Source organism: Convolutriloba macropyga, chromosome 5, assembly GCF_964194025.1.
Source record: "Convolutriloba macropyga chromosome 5, txConMacr16.3, whole genome shotgun sequence".
Classification (NCBI taxonomy): Eukaryota; Metazoa; Xenacoelomorpha; order Acoela; family Convolutidae; genus Convolutriloba; species Convolutriloba macropyga.
The window spans coordinates 15,563,800-15,586,773 of NC_134472.1; the positions used below are offsets into that span (position 1 = coordinate 15,563,800).

The window sequence follows — 22,974 nt, forward strand, 5'->3', positions numbered from 1 at the left end:
CTGTGTCGAAGCCGTTGAAAACTAATCTTTTCACCGAAAAAATCGATATGTTCAGAGCTCAATATGCCATAGTCTCTATTTAAAACAAATTAAACGCATTAAAAAAACTAGATAGCGACCTGTAATTAGTAAGCCTTGATTTGAATTGTTCTGTTCATTAATTAGAAGAAAAAAGCGAAATGAGGAAAAAATATTTTTTAAAAAGACAGCAACTTATCAGAAACCTAATTAATTGGGAACTTTAATAAAAAAAATTAGACCAATCTTGCCTTGCTATTGCTATTCGTTCATTCGGAACACGTTTTTGTTCTAAAATTTATGGATATGGATGATTTGACAAAAAAGTCAATATAACAAAATAAAAGATGCATTTTGGATATCCATCGAGTTGAAATATCAAATCCGACAAATTTTAGTTGAAAAGCACTCTCGAATGAATCGCCAGTAAACTACTACTCTCAGCAGTTGACAAAAATTGTGTTATTAGTTTTTAGGTGTGTTAGTCCCGCAAAATTAAATAAAACTGGACTGAAGATGAAAATTTTGGTGATTTTTCATTTAAAAAAACTGTGTTTTGACAAGTGTAGCAACAAATTTATCCAAAAAATTCTATCAGACTGTTGAATAACACTCTTCTAACTTCGGAAGTAAAACCAACAACACTATCCGTAACAAATTTAACATAAATTTCAGCAAATTGGTTTAAAAAATTGCGTAAAAATACTGAAAATGTGAATGAAAATATCGAAAATCAGTCAAGTGTTCACAAATCTTTTTAATTTTACATTTTACGCTCGACGGGTTTTCCAATGATACCACTCATAACCCTCTACGATGGATATATCGATCGGCAAAAATTTCCTGAACAAAAAACCCCATTTGAGTATATAGTTCCTCCCCCACTAAAGTGGGTCGGAGCAACTAAATAACAAAAAGTCAGATCCTCCAACTCCTCGCCACGCAAATTCGTAAGCACTTATCTTATTTCTTCAGTTAGTTTCCGACCATTTTTTCAACAACATTTTTTATATTAAAGGTTTTAGTTATTTAATCAACTTTGTTACTCAAGACGACAGTCAGGTCAACTAAAAACTAATAATTTGAAGAAAGGATAAGAAAATGAATAGCAGCAACTTCAAAATGACCAGTGGAATAGCATTTCGCTTATTTGACTGAAATAAGTGGCATTTGATCAGTCGGGCTATGGTGAACTGTTCTTCTGCAAAAAAAACAGAAAAACTTTTATTTGGCTATGTATGATTGTATTGATATCATCTTGTAGGATCAAGTGTGTTCTGAATTTGTAAAGTGAAACTAGAATTGATACAACTTACAGAAAGATGCAAGATCGTGTAATATTTTTTATAGATTGTGTAATATATATTGAGTTTAAAGAAAAAACTCTGAACTTGTTAAATGCACTAATATCTCGCATTTTTAATGTCTCAATGTCTGAGAGACCTTGCATGCTTGTACACGTAGCAAAACTCATCAAAGTCTAATCAAGAAAGGTTCAAGTTAGTCAAACCAGGTCGCGCATAAGAATTCTGTATTTTATGGCACAATAGTCATCATTTCTTCTTCCGTCAGAGGTTCAATTTTGAACTCCTCAATCGCACTGTTGTAGCTTATCTTGACAAAAACTGAATTCCACGCTACAAATATGGCCGGGAAAAATAATTTGCTAATACTGTCTAAACGATTGCGTGACGTCACCATATTTTCGATTTCGCCCTGCTTCTCTCGTTCAGTAAAACTCGCCTGAGTGAAGTCATTCGACACCTTCTGAATTTCAGTCGCCTGTTCAGCTTGAGTTTTTCCGCTCTCTATGGGCTAAAAAGGAAATAGAAAAAGTGGTGAAGGGGGAAAAATTCGCTGCAGAAGCAGATAATCATTGAACATGTTTTTTTTTGCAAGAAAGACACTTGCAAAACAAACAATTCAACGTTGCGTGACTGCTGACGCCTTTGAGAATTAACTAGTTCTGACACTTATAAAGAATAACTTAGTATCTAAAACTGTTGCCTGCAGAGTCACGCATCATTTCTTGAAAAACAAATTTTGAGTTTCAATCTGAGAAATTTCATGCAATTTTGAAGTCTATTGGTACATTGTAAAGTTGGTACATGGCCTGAGTTTGTAACTAGCTTTAATGTCTTTTGGTAAGATAGACGCCATTGTGTTTTCTTCATCGACCATCGCATTTGGAAATTTTTCAGTCTAGAATTATATGTGTTGCGCTATTTTGACGTCCGTTGCTGTCGTCAAAACTAAATGTGGCAAATCTTTCCGTAGTTTTCGCTATTCTGTGTAACTTCAATTATCTTAAGCATTTTTATTTATGCATTGTATTTTGTAGTTGTTTAGTTTAAATACCCTTTCTTCGTTTCATGATGAAACGTCTGATTGATGTGGTGCTCTTTCCTCTTCTTTAATCAAATTTACTTTGTTTCCATTTTTAAATCTAGTTCCTATCTTGTAGCATGTTATGGGAGTGTACGCTAGCTATACATTGCTTGCAATAGTGGCCATAATCTTCCAATGTTTTACATTTCTTGCTCTTGGTTTTAAAGTCATATCTGCTAAGAGTTTGCTTATGTACTTATAGCAAAAATTTGAGTGGTTGGAATAACTTGGTAACGGGTTCACGTTCTGGTTCCTCCTACAATAATTTTTGTTATGTTGTTTGAGGAAATTTGGAATGTTCTTCAAATGTTTTTGGTGGAAAAATTAAAAAAGCATAGCAGGACAAATCCTGAAATACAATTCAAAGAAATGAATGAAAAACATAGAAGTACTCTACCTGACCAGCCGATCAATTAAACATTGCCAGCCAAAATATAAGCAAATTCATCTCAAAAAATTGTGAAACTAAAACAATCAAACAACCTAAACAAAAATGTACTCATTGCTAAAACTCATGAAGCTTTTACCCCTAAGGCAAAATTTGACCCTTTTATGTATATATATCTCAAAAATATGTTCAAAGCCAATTGTCGTTTTTGAAATCGGTCCTGCATTATCTCTGTAATACCTGAAAAAAATTCATTGGCCCATGAAGATCGATTAACTCAGAAAATGTCAAAAATTAAAAAAAAAAATGAAATCAGTTGAAATTTGTAATGAAAGGTTGCTAAAAATTGTGATATTAATATCTTCAGAATCAATGTTCTATCTCTAGAGGCTATCCAGTAACCAAATTTCCAAGCCTGAAGAAATTAATTGGCTCAAAGATCGATAGTCAATAACTTTTAGAGAAAATTTCAAATTTCAAAAAACAAAAATTCGTTCAATTAAAATAATGAAAGCCAATCAAATGCCCCTCGCAGCTATTTAATAAGATATCAAACCCTGGATTAGGTTACCTGGCTTCCGAGGCGAGAAAAACTGAACAAAAGACAAATGTTTTGAAAAAAAACTTGCAAAAAATTGCAAAATTTCATCAAAAAAATTCAAAAACCCGAAAAGCTAAATTGTTGAAAACAAATCCATTGAAACTAACAAACAGTCAACAACATTTTATCAGACCGTGGAATAGGTTTTCTGATTCTTGAGAACGGACAAATCAAAAAACGACAAAACTTCAGGAAACCTTAAAAAAATTGCAGAATTTATCCACAAAAAATGCTAAAAATTGAGACATTAAAAGGTTGAAAACCAATCCATTGTCACTATAAGATATGCAGTGCCCTATTATCAAACTTTAAAAAAGATTCCATGGCCCAAGAAGCTGGAAAGCCTCAACAAATGACAAAATTTTTCAAAAAACTTGAAAAAAATTGCAAAAATTAGTATTATTTTGCGCGTTTGTCATTGTACCAAACCATATAGCTCATAAAATAGCAAATAAATTTGTCTCGCAACAGGCCTTCATCAACTTTTACAAACTTGAACCTAATACTAATCAAACAAAAAACTCAAGAAATCACAAAAAAAAACAAAAAAGCAACAATTTGAGCCCAAAAACTCCTAAAAATGACCCCTTAACCTTAATTAAGGCTATTACAGAGCAGCACCACTCTAGACACTTTAAGGAATACTAAAGCCCACATTGGGCCTCTAATGAAACTGAATGCCCGCTGGGCTTTACCTGTTTATCCCGTTTTGAAAGATCGAAGTCATTGAAAATGTGTGAACACATCTTTGGAAAAAAAACATAGCCGGAAGAATTCCTGAAACGACTCGAAGGATAAATTCGCCCGTACTTATGACTAAACAACTAGAACAAATATTGTGAACTCTGAAACTCCACAAATACCATAAAACATTTAAGGAAGAATAGAAACGGCATTCAAAAACAAACTGAACAAAAAACTAGAAAAACCTAATTTTTTTTAAATAGTACAAGGAAATATAATGACGAATAATGCTCCGTTGCAATTAGAGCAAAGAAAAGCTCGCCAAACATTGGGCAAGTCATAATTGGCTAAGAAACTTGTCCAAGATTTTGAAAAAAAGTGCAAAAAAAATAAGAAAAATGCTTTAAAATTCCTTTAATTTTTCTGTCATTTTTCTTAAGAAAAAAAATGTTTTTTACCAACAAAACTTTATTCAATTGGTATCTGAAAATTCCTTAAGTAAAAAGCTTCTAGCCAAATCCCAATTAAAGTTTTAATACAAAAAAAACCATTAAGTTTTGTCTAAAAATCTCAAAACTCATCAAAAACCACCAAATTAGCAATAATTTCAAATTAACTACTTGAAACACATAATTCCTATCAAAACAAGCCTAATACAAAATCATAATCAAACCTCAAAACCATCAAAAGTTGTAAAAAAACTGCTTTTAAAAGCCGCAGTTGAACAAAAAAATTCATTCGTTTAGAGAAAATTTTTTCATAAATCAATTTCTCGCTCTCTCAAAAACAGCGGTATGAACAGAAAACACTCTCTTTTCGCTCCGCTCTTCACTTTTGTTCAGCATCAAAATCACACTAAATTTTTTCACGCGTTTCATTTCCCGCTTCAATAATCACCCCAACAAAATTGATTAAAAAAAACATCGCCGGAAGAATTCCGGAAACTACTCGAAGTGCAAATCCACTTAAATGCCATCCAACTACTCATCAGACAAAACGTGCCTCCAATAATTTACGATTATCTTAAAATAAAACGATAAAACAAAAAGTAAAAATATCAAATCTATTAAAATATGATAAAAAAATCTAATCAAATTCTGTCATAATTTGATACCCCAAAAAACTAACTCTACCACAATTACCTCATCTATGCAACTAGTAAGTACTAAAACCACTTATGATATTTTAAGAACATACTTGAAGCCAAATCATGAAAAAAAGCTCTTAAAAACTTTTTTGACCAAAAAACTGGAAAAAAATTAATATATCTTTTAATATTACAAAAGCACATAAATCTAAACAAAAATTCTTTTCAGCCAATAGGCTATCCCGATGCTCGCAAAACAATAGGCAAGTGATAATGGGTTAAGAAAATTGTCTAAAGAACAGAAAGGAACCGAAAAATTGCAAGAAAATTACTTCCAATTTTCGAATTTTTTCGTCATATTTCTCAACAAAAAATTGCTTCATATCCACAAAACTGTAACCACGTGTTAACTGACAATTGCTCAAGTAATAGGGGTATCTTCAATACCCATTTGAGGCAGTAAAACAAAACAATAGTAAACAACATCTGAATTAGCATAAAATTAACATAAATTTTCAGAAACCTTCAAACCACTACCAAACCCAGCCTAAAATTAAAAGCAAATCATAACCAAACCTCTTAACCAAAAAAATTGAGAAAAAAACTGCTTTAAAATGCCGCACGTGAACAAAAATTTTTGCTTGCTTATAGAATTTTTTTCACACCTCAATTTCTCGCTCTCTAGAAAACAGCGATATGAAAAAAACCCACTCTTTTCGCTCCACTCTTCATTTTGTTCAGCTTTAAAATAACTCCAATTTTTTTCACGTGTTTCATTTACCGCTTCAAAATTCACTCCAATAAAATTGATTTTAAAAAGGACTTTTCCTGTACTACTCTTCGAGTCGTAAAAACACAGCGCCCCAATACAATTCAAATTCTTTAAATTGTAAAAAACTGCTGCAACTAAATTTTTTCCAGCGCCCACATTGTGCTTTGGCTACTTTCCTATTGTACGTGAATCAAATGTTCTTGCCCGACACGTTAGAAAACGTTATAAAACGTGGGAGGAGATTAACTCTCCCATTTTTCACATTCCACTTTACCAATTTCTCTCCGTGTCTGTTTTACTAACTGAAAGCTGATTTTTTCTTCTTTGGTCAAAGTTTTGTTTTTTGTTCCGACCCACCTTGGTGGGGGGAAGGAACTATATACTAAAAAAGTTTTTTTGTTCATTCAATTTTGGCCGATCGATATATTAATCATAGAGAGTTGTGAGTAATATCAAGAGAAACCCCGTTAAACGTAGAATATAGAACTAATTTTTTTTTGAAATTCGTTTTTTATGGAGTTATCGAGGTTCAATGTTATAGGAAGATTTGAATGATTTCAGACTGATGTTAAAGTTCTTCACAAAAGTATAAATAGTTTTAATTTTAAAGTCAGAACAAGGAGGCTCGATAATGTGCGTTCGCCCATTCACGTTTTGATTTAATTGTCTACCAGATGAAGACGAGATAGAAAACTTTCAAAAATTGGCACATCGTTCAACAAGCAACCTTCTCAAACTCCAAAAATGGCTATTTGCCGTTATTTTATCTTATTTTTGTGACTTTTTGGCTCTTTACCGGAAAAAAATTGCAACTTTTTGCTAATGATTTGAAATAGAGCCTTTGAAATTGAATGAATTTCTGGTTTTGAGACAAAGAGTTTTCAATTTTTTTGAGAATTGGTCTGTTTCTATAATTTTGTTTATCTGTCTTTATCGTATATTTATGCTGGTGACAAAACACGTATCACAACAATGATTTTAAGAGAGTGCGCAATTAAAGATATCTGGGGTTTTTATCGAATAGGTTCGGTTTTTTTAGGGGTTCGACAAAGTTTTGTCGCAAAATTCGATTGAATATTCAAATTTTGCCTATTTTTTTCGTTCATTTTACAGTCTTATGAAGACGTTGCCTATTTTAATGAGTTATTTTAACCTTTATGGCGTTCATATTTTCGGAAACGGTTTTTTGGCTTTCACTAAAAGCTTTTGACTAAGAGATTTCATTTTTTGAAATTTCCTATTATTTTTTTCATTTTTCTTCATTTGTCTTTATTTCTTGTCAAAATTTGACACCAATTGCAGAAAACATATCACAGCAACGGCTTCGAAAGAAGGCAATATGTAAATTACTCAGAGTCTTTATTGAATAACTTCTGTCTTAAACAGTTTCGACATCTTTTTGTCGCAAAATTTTGTTGAAGTTTCAATTTTTGCATATATTTGTCGTTCAATTTGTAGTCGTATTATGTATTTTGGATACTGACAGGTCTCTGTCCTTTCCTCAAGAGTATGTGATAAATCTATTCAAGAGGATAAGTTCAAAGTTAATTGTTTTCAATATTTTGAATTCATTTGACAAAAAATATCAATTTTTTTTATCGTTTCCGGCTTTTTTGCTCAATGTTTCCTTTTTCTGTTTAATAGATGCTTAGGTTGATCAATGGCAGTCTGCATCACCTCTTGATTAACTAAAACTTTTTTCAATAGCGGTTTGTTTAAAATAATGGTTTTCTGTCTTTGATTCTACGAGCTTTCATAAAACTTTTTTTGATTAAATAATTTTTGCCCAAATTTAGATTTAATTTTTTGGTGTGAGTTAACATTAGCAAAATAAAGTCAAATTCCGTTGGTGTTGATTTTAGGCCCCATTGTTTATTTAAAAAATTGGTTAGTTTTAGTTAACAGCTTAGGATTTGTTTGTCTGTGACACTGATTTTTAACAATTTTCTATTGAGTTCTTCATGGTTTTCTGTATTGCTTGTTCTTTTGTTAGTCGTAAGAGATAAACTGAATATTTAGAGGTCTCAATGTTCTCTCCAGGATTTAGAATTAAAACTTTTTTAGAAATCCGATCACGGCTAATAGTTTCAATGACTTCAATTATTTTATTTTTAAGAAAAAAAATTTTTATCGTTTCCTTTTTGTTCTCTTTCGTCTAATTTTTACTAGTCTCATTAAAATCAAGTCCCAAGTTTTGTTAAGAGTGAATTAAGTTTTTATTTTGTGCAACTTAGTTTTTTTGTGGCGCTAATTTGGCTTTGTTAAATTTTTAAAGAATATATATTTATTGATTTTTTGTCATAACTAATGTTTGGTTTTGTTGTTTGATTTTTTGTTTGCCTTGTCTCGCAGTCTGGTTAATGTCAAATCTCATCAGCACTTTAATGTCAAATTTCATTGGCAGTGTTTGGTTTAGTGGTTTAAGTTTAAAGCAACTCCTTTATTCACACACCAATTAATTATTTTCGAGATGAAAATAAATTTTTGAAAGTTTTCGATCTCATCCTCTTTTGGAAGACAATTAATTAAAAAAATAGATGAGCGAGTCGGAACATCATGTGGGAGCGCACAATGCCGAGCTTCCTTGTTATTCCTATCAGTGCTGGTTCTCGGAAAGCACCGAAATTAGTCGCGCAAAAATTTGAATTGAAAAAATCAATAGAACCAAACTGATTTTTACAAAACCTTGTTTGAGAGCAATTAATCATTCCCAATAGTAGGTTTTTGTTCTAATAGGTTTTGTTTAAATATATGAGGGCATCGCAAAAGTATATATTTTGGCTTTCTCTTATCGTTTTTCTGAATCTTTGGACTGTAGAAACTGTTGTAATTTGAGTCAGTGCAATTAAGAAAAAAAAGGAATGGATGAGAACACGGACTGCTCCAACTTTTGTTTCCAAAAAAGAACCTCGCTTGTTTAAGACACTACAGCATCCTGTATTACTTCTGACCGCAATTTTTCCTTCTTAATTCTTCCTTTCCTGTCTTGTGAGATTGCCATGAAAATAGAAACCCTGATTTTACGCGCCGAAAGTTGTCGCAAAAGCGGTTTTTTTGGGGAAAAAAAGCATTTTTGTGCACATCAATTCTTGGCTCGTCCAGTAAAGCATTAGTTAGCTAGCACAGGAACCTCGAGCCGTGATGTAGAGTTTACGGTAAAGAAAAAGTCAAGTTAAATCAATTTTAGATCCAATCATTTCCTCATCATGAAAAAGAAAAGCTTACTTCTTGCGCTGAGGAGACTTCTTGGAGCTCAGAAACTTCTGCAGTCTGCTTCTTTATTAGACGTCTCCTTTTCCTTTGGGCCCACATTTCTGAGAAGACAGACGCAAATATTGTCTCTACCAGGGCAACCACGTTTATGAAGAAATTAACCAGTAAATAGATGTCAACCAATTTAAAGTCACTTGTGGTTGGAAATTCTTGCTGTTCGCCAACTATGAGGATAAGCTGAGCTAGAATTAATGCAATGCCAATGCTTATCCTCTCAGGCAATTTATCAGCACTGATCCAAAACACACACCAGCTGAAATAAGTTTGTCATCAAGTAAGTTATAGTTAACATTCTGACTGTTCTGGATAACCAGTTGGAAAATATACCTTAAACTTGAAAAATAATAATAATAATAATTATTATAATAATAAGAATAATAATAATAATAATAATAATAATAATAATAATAATAATAATAATAATAATAATAATTATAATAATAAGAATAATAATAATAATAATAATAATAATAATAATAATAATAATAATAATAATAATAATAATAATAATAATAATAATAATAATATTAATAATCTTAATATTAATAATAATAATAATAATAATAATAATAATAATAATAATATTATTAATAGTAATAATAATAATAATAATAATAATAATAATAATAATAATAATAATAATAATAATAATAATAATTATTATTATTATTATTATTATTATTATTATTATTATTATTATTATTATAATTATACGGTCGATTCATACAAATCCAAAAAAAATATGGAGGTCGGTTCATACACACAAAAATATGGAGGGCTGATCATACATCAATTTTCTATTGCTCATTTTTTTATGAAGGAAAGAGCTTTTTTTATTCGAGATATTGAAACAGTAGTTTAAATTAAGCGCGCATGCTGAAATTTTGTTGTTCTCAACAGAAAAAAAATTTCCTCAATTTAGAATTTTGTTCGAGTAACCAAAAAAAAATATTGAGGTCGCGTCATACACCAAAATTATTTCCAGTGCGTGGGTTCGACTTTAAAGCGCTTTCAAATTCACACAAGATTGCTTAACGAAAAATACAACCAATTTAACAATTTGGTACAATTTGAAGCAACTTCAAAAAAAATTATTTGCAATATTTAGGTCGCACCATACAATTTAATTATTAGAAAAGAATTATAGAGGTCGATACATTCATTTTTTTGGCAGGAAATTTCAATATGACAACATCACCTAGGCAGTTAATAATATCAAGATATTATCACATGTTTCATGAAAATAAGAACTGAAACTTTGAAAAAACTAATAATTTTTAATATTGAGGGCCTATCATACAGCTCAATTATTAGAAAATTAATATTGAGGGCGTTTGATACATATTAAAAAAATATAATTTTTTAACTTTCAATAACCATCATCTTTGCTAGAATAGTATTTTCAACTTGCTCAGCTATTTCAAAAAGCGAAACAAAAACAATTCAATTCCGATTATTTGCAACATTGAGGTCGTGGCATACATCTCAGTTATTACCAAAAAAATTATTCAGGTCGTAACATACAAATAATAAAAACAACACAAATTTTAACACAAACAAAAAGCAAAAACGCAAAGAGCTACCTCGCTTTTGAGTGTAGCAGATAGAATTGAATAATCTCAGATCAATGAATTCAAATTATGCAACAACAATTCATTTCCAGTGATTTTTTGTCCCAGTTTTTACTATGAACGGAACTTCACACTCGAGTTTGTAGGTTTTTGGTCCCATAATTAGGATAATCCGCCTCACTCATTGAGTGCGGTATCTGAAGAAGAGTCCGCCTCGCTTATTGAGTGCGGTGACAGAAGAAAACTCCGCCTCGCTTATTGAGTGCGGTGACCGAAGAAGAGGTAAACAAAATAATTATTACATGAAATCTGTTAAAAGCAATTCTAGAACAAAGTTTTCTGTTGCTTTTTGTAGTTACTGATGCAAGCATAACTTTCATGGGTTCGGGCCAAAGATCTTGTTGAAAGCGTGGTTGATTATTTGGTAACAACGCTCAATTTGGTTCTCCAAAAACTTCACATTTAGTCTTGCGGCTACAATTTCGGCTGTTTCTTTTACTTTGTTTTTGGTTGGTAATACTTCTATGTCAAGAAACTCATCAATTAAAACTTTCTCGGACTCAATCCACAGAGTTTTGGCTTGCCGATACGTCTTTAGTGCACGAATGTAAGCATTTCGTGCTTGCTCAGAGCCTATGCGTGTGCTCACAGATGATGATGACTTGTTGCAACGCAGCCTTTTTGTACTTCCCTTTGAGGCATAACTTTTTCCATATTCACTGTAATGGGAGTCCTTGTCACTTTCAATATCATCGGAGCACTTACTATTGCTGTTGTTCGAATCGCTAAATTCAGCAGTTTTGTCATTTTTTTCTATTTTATTCCTTGCATCGTTTCGAAGAGGATGTCTTCTTTTCACTGAAGCAAGCGATTTGTTTTCCAATGTTTTTCCAGCTTCCACAGGTACAGAAATTTCTGCAGGAGCGGTAGCAATTTCGGGGGGAGGTTCATCACCCTCCTGATTTTTGCTAATTTCTGTATCAAGATCAGCCGCATCTGCTAAAACCTGTTCTTCATCATGATCGCCATACAGCACATCCTGGTATTTCTGAAGAAGTTTTTCGTAGTCCTGTCTGCTATTTGGCACAACGTACTGCTTTTTGGCAGTATCTCCGTCATGGCCAGATTGTTCGGTAAGAAGTTTGCTCAGCGAAGTTCCAAGGAAACTGGGGTTTCGGTCAATAAACGTCTCCATAACTTTTCTGACAACAGTAATGTTCACGTCAAATTCTGTTCCGAATTTTCTTTGGCACAATTTTGTAAAATCATTTGCAAAGGTTGTGTACAGGTTTCCGTTAATGTTAGGAAAACACAGTCGTGGAAGTTGTCCGGATCGTTGCCAAAATTTTTCATGCAAGTTTTGAACGTATGGTTTGTGCTGCTCCTTAATTTTAACTCCGACATCAAACTTATAACTGGTTTTGTGTTCCACTCCGACAACCACATCTCGAAACTGGCCACTTTCAAAATCCTCGCGGGTCATGTTTAAATAAGGCCCAGGTCTATTGTTTGTGGCTGCATTAATTACGAACAAGGTCATGGCCAACTGGTCGTTGTAAGGAAGATCAATGTGGTCATTTTGGAGAGTCTTTTCAAAAGATTTCAAAATTTCTCTGATCTCTTTCAGCTGGGAAACTTTCTCAAACCGGTTCATTTTTCGCTTCTTTTGTTCACGTTTTCTTTCATTGCTGTTGCTTTCGCGCCACTCCTTAAATACTAGTATCCAGTCTTCTAAGTTCATCCGGAAACTTTTCTTGTTTTTGCTGAGCCATTTTATGAAATTCATTAATGAACTGGCATGAGTAATGACAGATGAATACAACAGTCGGCGTTGATTTAATTGAGGGTTAAGAAATTTTTTTTCTGAAACCCTCTGTCTTAGTGAATGATTGCGTAAATCTAGCCGAATTCAAAATTTGAGATAATATGTTTTTGTTTGTCAGCTGTTTTAGCCTACTTTCGTTTTTGCCAAGATCGTCTGCCTTGTCAGCTTTATACTCTTGGATAGCTTCTAGTGTTGCTTTCGCTGCTTTTGTACATGTAATGCTCATGTCTTTTTGCACCGCAGATGGGAAGCATTTGATTGATTTGGGATCAGAAATTAACTTCATTTTGTCAGCGCAGTCGGAAGATTTTCTTTTGTGGAGCCGTTCGTTTGCAAATCTAAGAACACACTGACTGCATTCATACACTTTGAACTTGGAGTGGCGTGTCCTATAGTAACTGTTTAAAAATTTTCTATTGCGGCTTTCTAAATAGTTGTGTGCTTGGTATAAATGTTGCCAAATTTTCTTTACAGATTTTAGGCAAACAACGCACTCCTCTGTTCCTCTCGATCCAAGGCGTCGTTTTGATCGCTTTAAAGTTCGTCTGCTTTTTCGTTTAACTTCAGTTTCCGATGCTTTTTCGGCTTCTGATAAATCGTCACTTCCATCTCGTGCATTGTCATTCAACACTAAATTTGCGAACTGTATTTCAACATTTTCTGGCAAGGAATCTGTTGCCGACCCATGTTTCCTACCGCAATCTTTTATATTAACTGCTACCGAGGCAGATCGAAGTTTGCTGCTCTGGTGTTTGTTTGTTTTTCGCCAAGGTAAGTGAGTTGCTCCATAGTGGTAAACAAGTTCTTCTTTTTCTCATATGTCTCTAATGGCAACCAATTGCACATGCCTTGATCCGTCGTTAGCAATTTATGTCTTGGCCTTAATGTTGGGCTTTTTGTGCTCGTCATTAGCGTACCTTGCAACTCCAGTCGAATCAAGCGCGACGTCGGTAGCATCAATAAACAAACCATTTTTGACGTCAGTGAAAATGTACTCATTTGCGACCTCAGATTCTCTCAATTTGTTTAAGTATTGAGTTTCGGTCAAGCGAACACCACGATAGAACACAATAAAATCTCCTTTTACAAAAGATTGCTTCGCAAACAACCCATAGTTTTTCTCCTCCGATACAAATTCGACAAATAAATTCTCGGGGTCCGAATGGAGATAGCGCTCAATATCATAATCGCTTGTCATGTCGGAACTTCTCAAACAATAATTATTGTTGGTCTCTTTTTGTGCGCTTAGCTCTACAGAAAAAACTGGTGAGTTGTCTAATTGATCTATTACGTTCAACTCTTCTTGAGACATCGAATTGAAAAAGTTTTCTAGTTCAGTGTCAAAATCATCCATTCTGACCTGAAATCAGCACTTCATAAGTTGACTCCAAGACAGCCTATCAGTCACCATTATGTTAGTGATCAGCAAACTCAACCTTCAGGGTTCAAAAGTAGTTAGTTTGAGGAGAATAAAAACAAAAACTGCCATTTTTGGCGTTCGATGGATTAAACTTTCGTCTTTCTTGATAATTAAGAACAAAATCTTCAAAATTTGAAAAAAGGAACAATTTCTCAAAACGCCAGGCGGACAGAAAATCAGATGCAGCGCACGGGACAAAAATATGCGGCGGTATTTTTTAGTAAAAAATTTTTTTTTTTCGAAAAAAATTTTCCTATGATTTTTGCATGAACCGCCCCACCATATTTTTTTTTTAGTAAATAATTAATGTTAATAATTTGCCAACGAATCCGGCCAACTTTTTTTTCTGTCGATGAAGTTGAACCTATTTTCCAAATCTGTGTTCAAAAATTCATTCAAATAAGTAGTTGGCTCACGGTTTGCCCAGGGCGTATCATACAATGATATTTCAAATCCGGTCAGGGCGCATCATACACATTATCATTGTATGAAGCGCCCTCAATAATTATAATAATAATAATAATAATAATAATAATAATAATAATAATAATAATAATAATAATAATAATAATAGTAATAATAATAATAAAAATAATAACAATAATACCAATAATAATAATAATATTAATAATAATAATAATAATAAAAATAATAATAATAATAATAAAAACAATAATAATAATAATAATAATAATATTAATAATAATAATAATAATAATAATAATAATAATAATAATAATAATAATAATAATAATAATAATAATAATAATAATAATAATAATAATAATAATAATAATAATAATAAAAACAATAATAATAATCATCCGAACTGGGTAGGTCATGGTTACGTGACTCTGTTTGAAGTCACTGAAACTTCTGGCGTTTATCGAGTACCGTGTAGCATCTCGAAATGTTCGAGCGAGAACTCCGAAGTGACTCCTGCAGATTAACGTAACCATGCTTAAAACGCGAAACGCACGTTTTAAAACGACGAAGATCAACGAACTCAACTTCTGGCAACGTACTAACTTCTGACATTTTAAAATGTGCATGTGAGTGTTTTAATGAACGCAACAAACTAATGCTTTTCTACCAGAGTCGAAAATGAAAATTAATGTTGCGACGTCTTGCAAGAAGCTTGCAAAAGTAACTTTGCAGGAGTAATTTTCTAATGAACGATTCTCGCCTCTTTACCTTAAGATTGTGAGGGTGAGATTGGGGAGAAAGAGAGTAGTGATGAACACTTCATGTTTCCTCCTCATTCTAATCCGAATCCAATGTCTCCATTCAGCCAAGTGTCCGTACCGAACTGAGCCCGTTCCCCCATTTACAAAGTACCCTTCGATTATGAGGTTCGAGCCCGGGTTGACGTGACAGCGCTTTTTGAGCGCATTAGTTTGTGACCCGGGCCGAGGTGTCAACGCTAAAAAACGCAAAATTATGTAAGATTGGCGTTGAATGCGTAGAATTTATGTAAGATCTACGCTTAAGCGTAGATCTTACTTAAATTCAACGCATTCAACGCTAATCTTACATAATTTAGCGTTGAATTTTGGCGTAGATCTTACATATTTAGCGTTGAATTTTAGCGTAGATCTTACATATTTAGCGTTGAATTTAGCGTAGATCTTACATAAATTCAACGCATTCAACGCTAATCTTACATAATTTCGCGTTGAATTTTGGCGTAGATCTTACATATTTAGCGTTGAATTTTAGCGTAGATCTTACATAATTTCAACGCATTCAACGCTAATCTTACATAATTTTGCGTTGAATTTTGGCGTAGATCTTACATATTTAGCGTTGAATTTTAGCGTAGATCTTACATATTTAGCGTTGAATTTAGCGTAGATCTTACTTAAATTCAACGCATTCGACGCCAATCTTACTTAATTTTGCATTGAATTTTGGTGTAGATCTTACATATTTAGCGTTGAATTTTAGCGTAGATCTTACATATTTAGCGTTGAATTTAGCGTAGATCTTACATAAATTCAACGCATTCAACGCCAATCTTATATATTTTGCGTTGAAATTTGGCGTAGATCTTACATATTTAGCGTTGAATTTAAGCGTAGATCTTACATTATTAGCGTTGAATTTAGCGTAGATCTTACATAATTTTGCGTTGAATTTTGGCGTAGATCTTACATATTTAGCGTTGAATTTTAGCGTAGATCTTAGATATTTAGCGTTGAATTTTAGCGTAGATCTTACATATTTAGCGTTGAATTTAGCGTAGATCTTACATAATTTCAACGCATTCAACGCCAATCTTAAATATTTTGGGTTGAAAATTTGCGTAGATCTTACATATTTAGCGTTGAATTTTAGCGTAGGTCTTACATATTTAGCGTTGAGTTTAGCGTAGATCTTTTTCAAATTCAACGCATTCAACGCTAATCTTACATAATTTAGCGTTGAATTTTGGCGTAGATCTTACATATTTAGCGTTGAATTTTAGCGTAGATCTTACATATTTAGCGTTGAATTTAGCGTAGATCTTACATAAATTCAACGCATTCAACGCTAATCTTACATAATTTCGCGTTGATTTTTGGCGTAGATCTTACATATTTAGCGTTGAATTTTAGCGTAGATCTTACATAATTTCAACGCATTCAACGCTAATCTTACATAATTTTGCGTTGAATTTTGGCGTAGATCTTACATATTTAGCGTTGAATTTTAGCGTAGACCTTACATATTTAGCGTTGAATTTAGCGTAGATCTTACTTAAATTCAACCCATTCGACGCCAATCTTACTTAATTTTGCATTGAATTTTGGTGTAGATCTTACATATTTAGCGTTGAATTTTAGCGTAGATCTTACATATTTAGCGTTGAATTTAGCGTAGATCTTACATAAATTCAACGCATTCAACGCCAATCTTATATATTTTGCGTTGAAATTTGGCGTAGATCTTACATATTTAGCGTTGAATTTTAGCGTAGATCTTACATTATTAGCGTTGAATTTAGCGTAGATCTTACATAATTTTGCGTTGAATTTTGGCGTAGATCTTACAGATTTAGCGTTGAATTTTAGCGTAGATCTTACATATTTAGCGTTGAATTTAGCGTAGATCTTACATAATTTCAACGCATTCAACGCCAATCTTACATATTTTGAGTAAAAATTTGCGTAGATCTTACAAATTTAGCGTTGAATTTTAGCGTAGGTCTTACATATTTAGCGTTGAGTTAAGCGTAGATCTTACATAAACTCAACGCATTCAACGCCAAGCTTATATATTTTGCGTTGAAAATTGGCGTAGATCTTACATATTTAGCGTAGAATTTTAGCGTAGATCTTACATATTTAGCGTTGAATTTAGCGTAGATCTTACATAAATTCAACGCATTCAACGCCAATCTTACATATTTTTGCGTAGAGTTTTGGCGTAGATCTTACAAAATTAAGGTTGAACTTTTTGAATTCCGTTTCAGACCACTTTATGATTTCAAAAGTTTTTCAAGTTTCTTTTTTCAAAAAGTCAATTTTTTCACTGTTTCGATCCCTATACTTCACAGGTGAGAAAAGCAAAGTCAGCAAAAAAAACCACTTTTTTGTGCTCTTTTATAGTGCAAAATCCATTTGAGATCATTTTACGATTTCAAAATTTTTCCAAGTTTATTTTTCGAAAAATCAACTTTTTACTGTTTCGACTCCTATGCTGCAAAGGTGAGAAACGTGAAGTCAGAGAAAAATCATTTTTAATGCTCTTTTGTAGTGCAAAATTCAATTGAGACCATTTTACGATTTCAAATTTTTCAAGTTTTTTAATTTCAAAAAGTCAATTTTTTTAACTGTTTCGACCCTATACTGCACGGGTGAGAAAAATCACTTTTTAGTGCTCTTTCAAAGTGCAAAATCCGTTTCAGACCATTTTACGATTTCATAACTTTTTCATGTTTTTTTTTCGAAAAATTAATTTTTTCACTATTTCGAACCCTATACTCCTAAGGTGAGAAACAAGAAGTCAGAAAAAATCTTTTTTAGTGCTCTTTTATAGTGCAAAATCCAATTCAGACCGTTTGATGATTTCAAATTTTTCAAGTTTTTCTCGAAAAATTAATTTTCGACCCCTATACTGCACAATTGAGAAAAATGAAGTCAGCAAAAAATAACCATTTGCTCTCTTACGGTGCAAAAACCATTTCAGACCATTTTAGGAATTCAAAATTTTTTCAAAACTTAAAAATTTTTTAAATTTTTCTCAGTACATCTCACATGATAAATGCATTGATTACGTTGAACTTATGTATGAGCTCGGCTAAATTCAACAAAAAATAAGTAAGATCTAGGCTAAAATCAACGAAATATATGCAAGTTCTACGCTTAATTCAATGCAATATATGTAAGATCTATGCTAAAATCAACGCAAAATATGTAAGAATCTACGCTAATTTCAACGCAAAATATGTAAGATCTACGCTTTATAAGGATTGGGGCTCTTAAGGAAACCAAGGTACGGTGGCGCAATGGTAGAAGAGGCGACAAGTAAACAGGAGGTCAGTGGTTCGAGTCCCATACCCAGAGTTCTACGCGTTGATTTTTTGTAAGATCAACGCTAAATTCAACGCAAAAATATGTAAGATCTACGCTAAATTCAACGCTAATTATGTAAGATCTACGCTAAATTCTACGCCAAATATGTAAGATCAACGCTAAATTCAACGCAAAAATATGTAAGATCTACGCTAAATTCAACGCTAATTATGTAAGATCTACGCTAAATTCTACGCTAAATAGGTAAGATCTACGCTAAATTCAACGCTAAATATGTAAGATCAGCGGCAACTAGCGTTGACAAGTTGGAAAATTCACCGCCATTTCTTACATAATTTTGCGTTTAATGCGTTGAATTTTTGTCTTTAAATTCAATGCATTCAACGCAAAATTATGTAAGAAAATTGCGGTGAATTTTCCGACTTGTCAACGCTAGTTGCCCGCTGATCTTACATAATTTTGGCCAAATTCCTCGGCCCGGGGAAAAAAAAGCTGAGAATGTAATGAAAATTCAGCAAAAAGTTGCAAGAAATTGCAAAAATTTGTTCAAGTGGGCTGAAAGTCAACGCATTTCCTTAAAAAAATGCAGCTCGTTTGCAGCAATTTACTTCAATTTCAGATACAATCAAGCTCGCCGTTTGCACATTAAGCATTTTTCTACCGCATTGCTTTCAAAATTTCAATGCATTTCAACACTTTTCAAAAAAAATCAGCGGTTTTGTGTTTCTGATCCCTATAACATTTCAATGCATTTCTTAACAAATGTCCTCATCAAATTTTAATCATCTTATGGACAAAATCAACGCAAATCAACACCTTTATTTCAAAAAAGTTGTTATTCATGCGTGACGCAGCAATGCTTCAGCTCCTTCCCGGTTCGAGAAAATTTATGTAAGAAAGGCGCTGAAGCGCTAATTTTTCAAAAAGTTCAGCTCAAAAACCTTACATAAAAATGCGCTGAAATGTGCTGAAATGAGCTGAAATTTTGCAAGAAACGCACTGAAAACCACTGAGTTTTCAAAAAATAGCTATCACTGAGAATAGAACCCTGCTCTCTGGTGCCGCAGCCTTCACCCAATCCACTGCGCCAAAAAGTCCTGAACTTCTTCCTATTTAATTTAATTTTATATTAATAGAAAGCTTAAGAAGAAATGCTCTGAAATTATGTAAGAAATGCGCTGAAAATTCAGCGCATTTCTTACATATTTTCAGAGCTTTTCAGCGCTTTCTTTACGAAAAAGTTAATCGTTATATAAGCAAAACTAAATGGTTCGAAATTGAGGAAACGTTGTCAAAAGGCGTTTAAATCCACTAAATAATTTTAAGAAATGCGCTGACATTTGACAACATTTCTTACAAAGTTTCAGCGCATTTCGGCGCAAAATTATGAAAGATTTTTGCGCTGAAAATTTTGAAAAATCAGCGCACTCAGCTCATTTCTTACATAATTTTAGCACATTCAGCGCACTTCTTACAAAATAACGCGCTGAAACGGCGCTGACATCTCGACCCGGGTTCTAGAAATTTTTCTTCAGCTTCTTTCAACACATTTTTACACAAATTCAGCTCGTTCATAGAACTTGTCTTCACGAAAAATCATCACACCTAATTGGCGTATAATCATAATTTGTTTTTCAAAAAAGGTCACTCTAGATATTTTATAATGGTGGCAAAATTCTTAAAAGGCAAATTTAAAAAAAATGGTTTGTGGAAAAGAGTGACAATAATTTTTAAACATTGTTTTAATTTGGGTAGCCGTTTCACGCATTGAACATTAGTTACTCAAAACAAGGAAAAAGTTACTTATATTGTATAAAAATACTAAAAAGAGTAAAAAAAGGCAAGAAATTCGACATTGGACAAGAAAGTTTGTATTGGAGGTTGCGCTATAATATTGATACATGATTGTGAGATCAAAAGATATAACTTATTTTCTGAAATGAACGCATTTTGCAAAAAAATAGCCAAGAAACGTCACAAAATGATGCACTGAAAAGAGCTAAAAAACGTAAAACTTACAAGAGATTTTTTAAAGTACTTTTCAGCGCGTTGGTTTTCTAATTTCCAGGAAATTAATCCAAACACAAATTTCAGATAATAGTAGGACAGGTTTAAACAAAAATGGGAAAGCACTGTTTAAAATTTTTCAATGATGAGAGCATTTTTATTTCCATAATATATTACCTCTAGCTGTTCGAAAGAAAGCACAAGTTTAAAGATACTCTTGCGAGCTATATTATATATCTATATATATATATATATATATATATATATATATATGTTTCTACATTTATATATATATATATATATATATATATATATATATATATATATATATATATATATATATACATATATATATATATATATATATATATATATATATATATATGTGTGTGTGTGTATGTGTGTGTGTGTTTATACATAAATATGCAGCGTTTGTGGTGGTCTTAAGTTATTTCGCAGTGACTCTCATGTGTCGAGGCAGACGATTTGTGATGGAAAAAGTTCTCGGTTTGTGGATTTTAACACAAACTTTGTTTGAAAAGCGCTGACACCTGTTGAAAAAACAACATTTTTCCGAGAGAAAAAATCTTTCAAAATTTGTTCTAAATGATGACCACTATTTTTTTGTTTTTGAAATTCACGCTAGGCGGTAAAACTTATCAAAAAGGAGGGGGAAAGGGAAGCAGATTTGGACCGTTGTCCGCTCCAATGTGTGCGTGGTAGTCCAGCTTGAAATTGAGCTCTTTGAAGACGAAGTTGGCAGTTGTCTGGTTTGGAGTCATGCTGTAGGGAATCATTTCGGAATGATCTTTAAACTCAATATGCAATGGGGATCCAGTCTCCATCATTATCTGCACAACACAAAAGAAGGCTTGCAGTCTGAAATTGTCTTTCTTTGGTCGTGAATATAATTTCTAAGCCACCACAGAAATTGTATCTTTTAAAAATGGTTATCATTGCCACGTAAAACTACGCCTACGCAAGTTAAAACGGAGAAAAAAATTAGTTAATATACCATTTTTTTCTGTATGGTCTTGAATATGTTTCTAAGACATGAAGAAAAAGCAGCCAAAATTTGTGGCCAGATTTAACTCTGACCCCTCATTGCAATTCTTGTGATCGAAAAGGCGTCCTTTGAGACCTTATACAACTTTTTTATGGTCTTGGATATGGTATCTAAGTTGCAATACACGCTATACATGACTTTGCTAAGGTAACCAAGAATGGTTTATGGTGGTACCGGGATGAAGTAAACAAAGTAAACAAGTAAACTTCGCTTCTGATTTAAAAGTTGCAAAACAATTTTTTAGCGAATCCCGCATTGGCTTACATTTTTTCCTCATCATAATTCTTTCCCATTTTCCCATTTTGCTCATTTTCAAAACTAGGAGGAGCAAATTTGTTGATCATGGCGTAGGATATAGGGATAAAAAATAACACCCCCCCCCCCCCCGCTATTCCAGCATATTTGCAATTTCCCACCAGATCGGTTAATAATTTTATCACTAAAATCTCAATTGAAAACCTAAAACCCCCCGCTAACTTCCTTGTAGATCATAGCCCTCCTAAGCTGACACGCTTATACTTTTATTATGGTACGTTTCATTTATAATGCCTTTCGCATCTCTCCAACATTATCAATGAAAACAAGCATTCGTGAACAAAAAGCATTAGTTTGTTCAGGCATGGTTATGAATACAATTTGTCTTCCGGAGGAAAAAAAACAGTTATTTTGGAGACATTTGGAGAACGCGTTTTTCGATATAAAACATAAGTGGGTCGCTTTCTCGTTTAATCAGACAACAAGGAATCATTTTCGATAAATTAGCGAAAAGATAATTTAAATATACACATATTTTTAAACGAGAAGCTAATTTGAATGAATCGGCTCGTGAAAAATTGTAAATTGCAATTCTAAATTTTACATGAAAACAAATTATTAATAAATACTGTCAAAACTGGAGTTTTAAAGCCAGGATGTCAGAAAAACTTTAGCCGCTATAGACTACTGTAATAGAAACAAAATTGCTCTAAAAATTCCTTTTCTATATCTTTGCTTTTTATCACAGTTTTAAGTACTAGGTCAATTTTTTAGGGAAATAAACCATAGGACAGGAAACACATTTTTTTCTGAATGCAACTTTCTCCGTTATTGGATAAAAAATGGGGGTCACAGTATTGGTATCAGAAAAGTGCAAAAAATTGATCAGTTTTTTCAAAAAAATTCCTCGCAGTTCATCTGTGTACCTTAATTGTTACATCAATCATTGCTCAAAGTTATGTCAGCGGGCCGAAGCAATTAAATGCTAAAAGTAACTCTTTTTGTTTTCCACCATTTCTTCAAAAAGTTTTTTGAATTAAAAAGCTCGTTTAATCATGAATGGCAACAACTGTCATATATAAAAATTTATCAATTTATGCAT

At 32.7% G+C, this 22,974-nt stretch overlaps 1 protein-coding gene across 1 annotated transcript in view; it reads right to left on the reverse strand.

Annotated features, from left to right (window-relative positions):
• Positions 1-1,545: 1,545 nt before the first annotated feature.
• The window catches only part of LOC142339835 (glycine receptor subunit alphaZ1-like), a 43,864-nt gene continuing 22,435 nt past the window's right edge, over positions 1,546-22,974 (reverse strand). Inside the window, exons 3-6 of the mRNA XM_075390135.1 lie at positions 21,246-21,402; positions 15,222-15,336; positions 9,164-9,464; positions 1,546-1,833 (exon numbers count right to left, since the gene is read on the reverse strand). Coding sequence (XP_075246250.1) covers positions 1,555-1,833; positions 9,164-9,464; positions 15,222-15,336; positions 21,246-21,402 — 852 coding nt within the window. The 3' untranslated portion in view covers positions 1,546-1,554. The remainder of the gene's footprint in view (positions 1,834-9,163; positions 9,465-15,221; positions 15,337-21,245; positions 21,403-22,974) is intronic.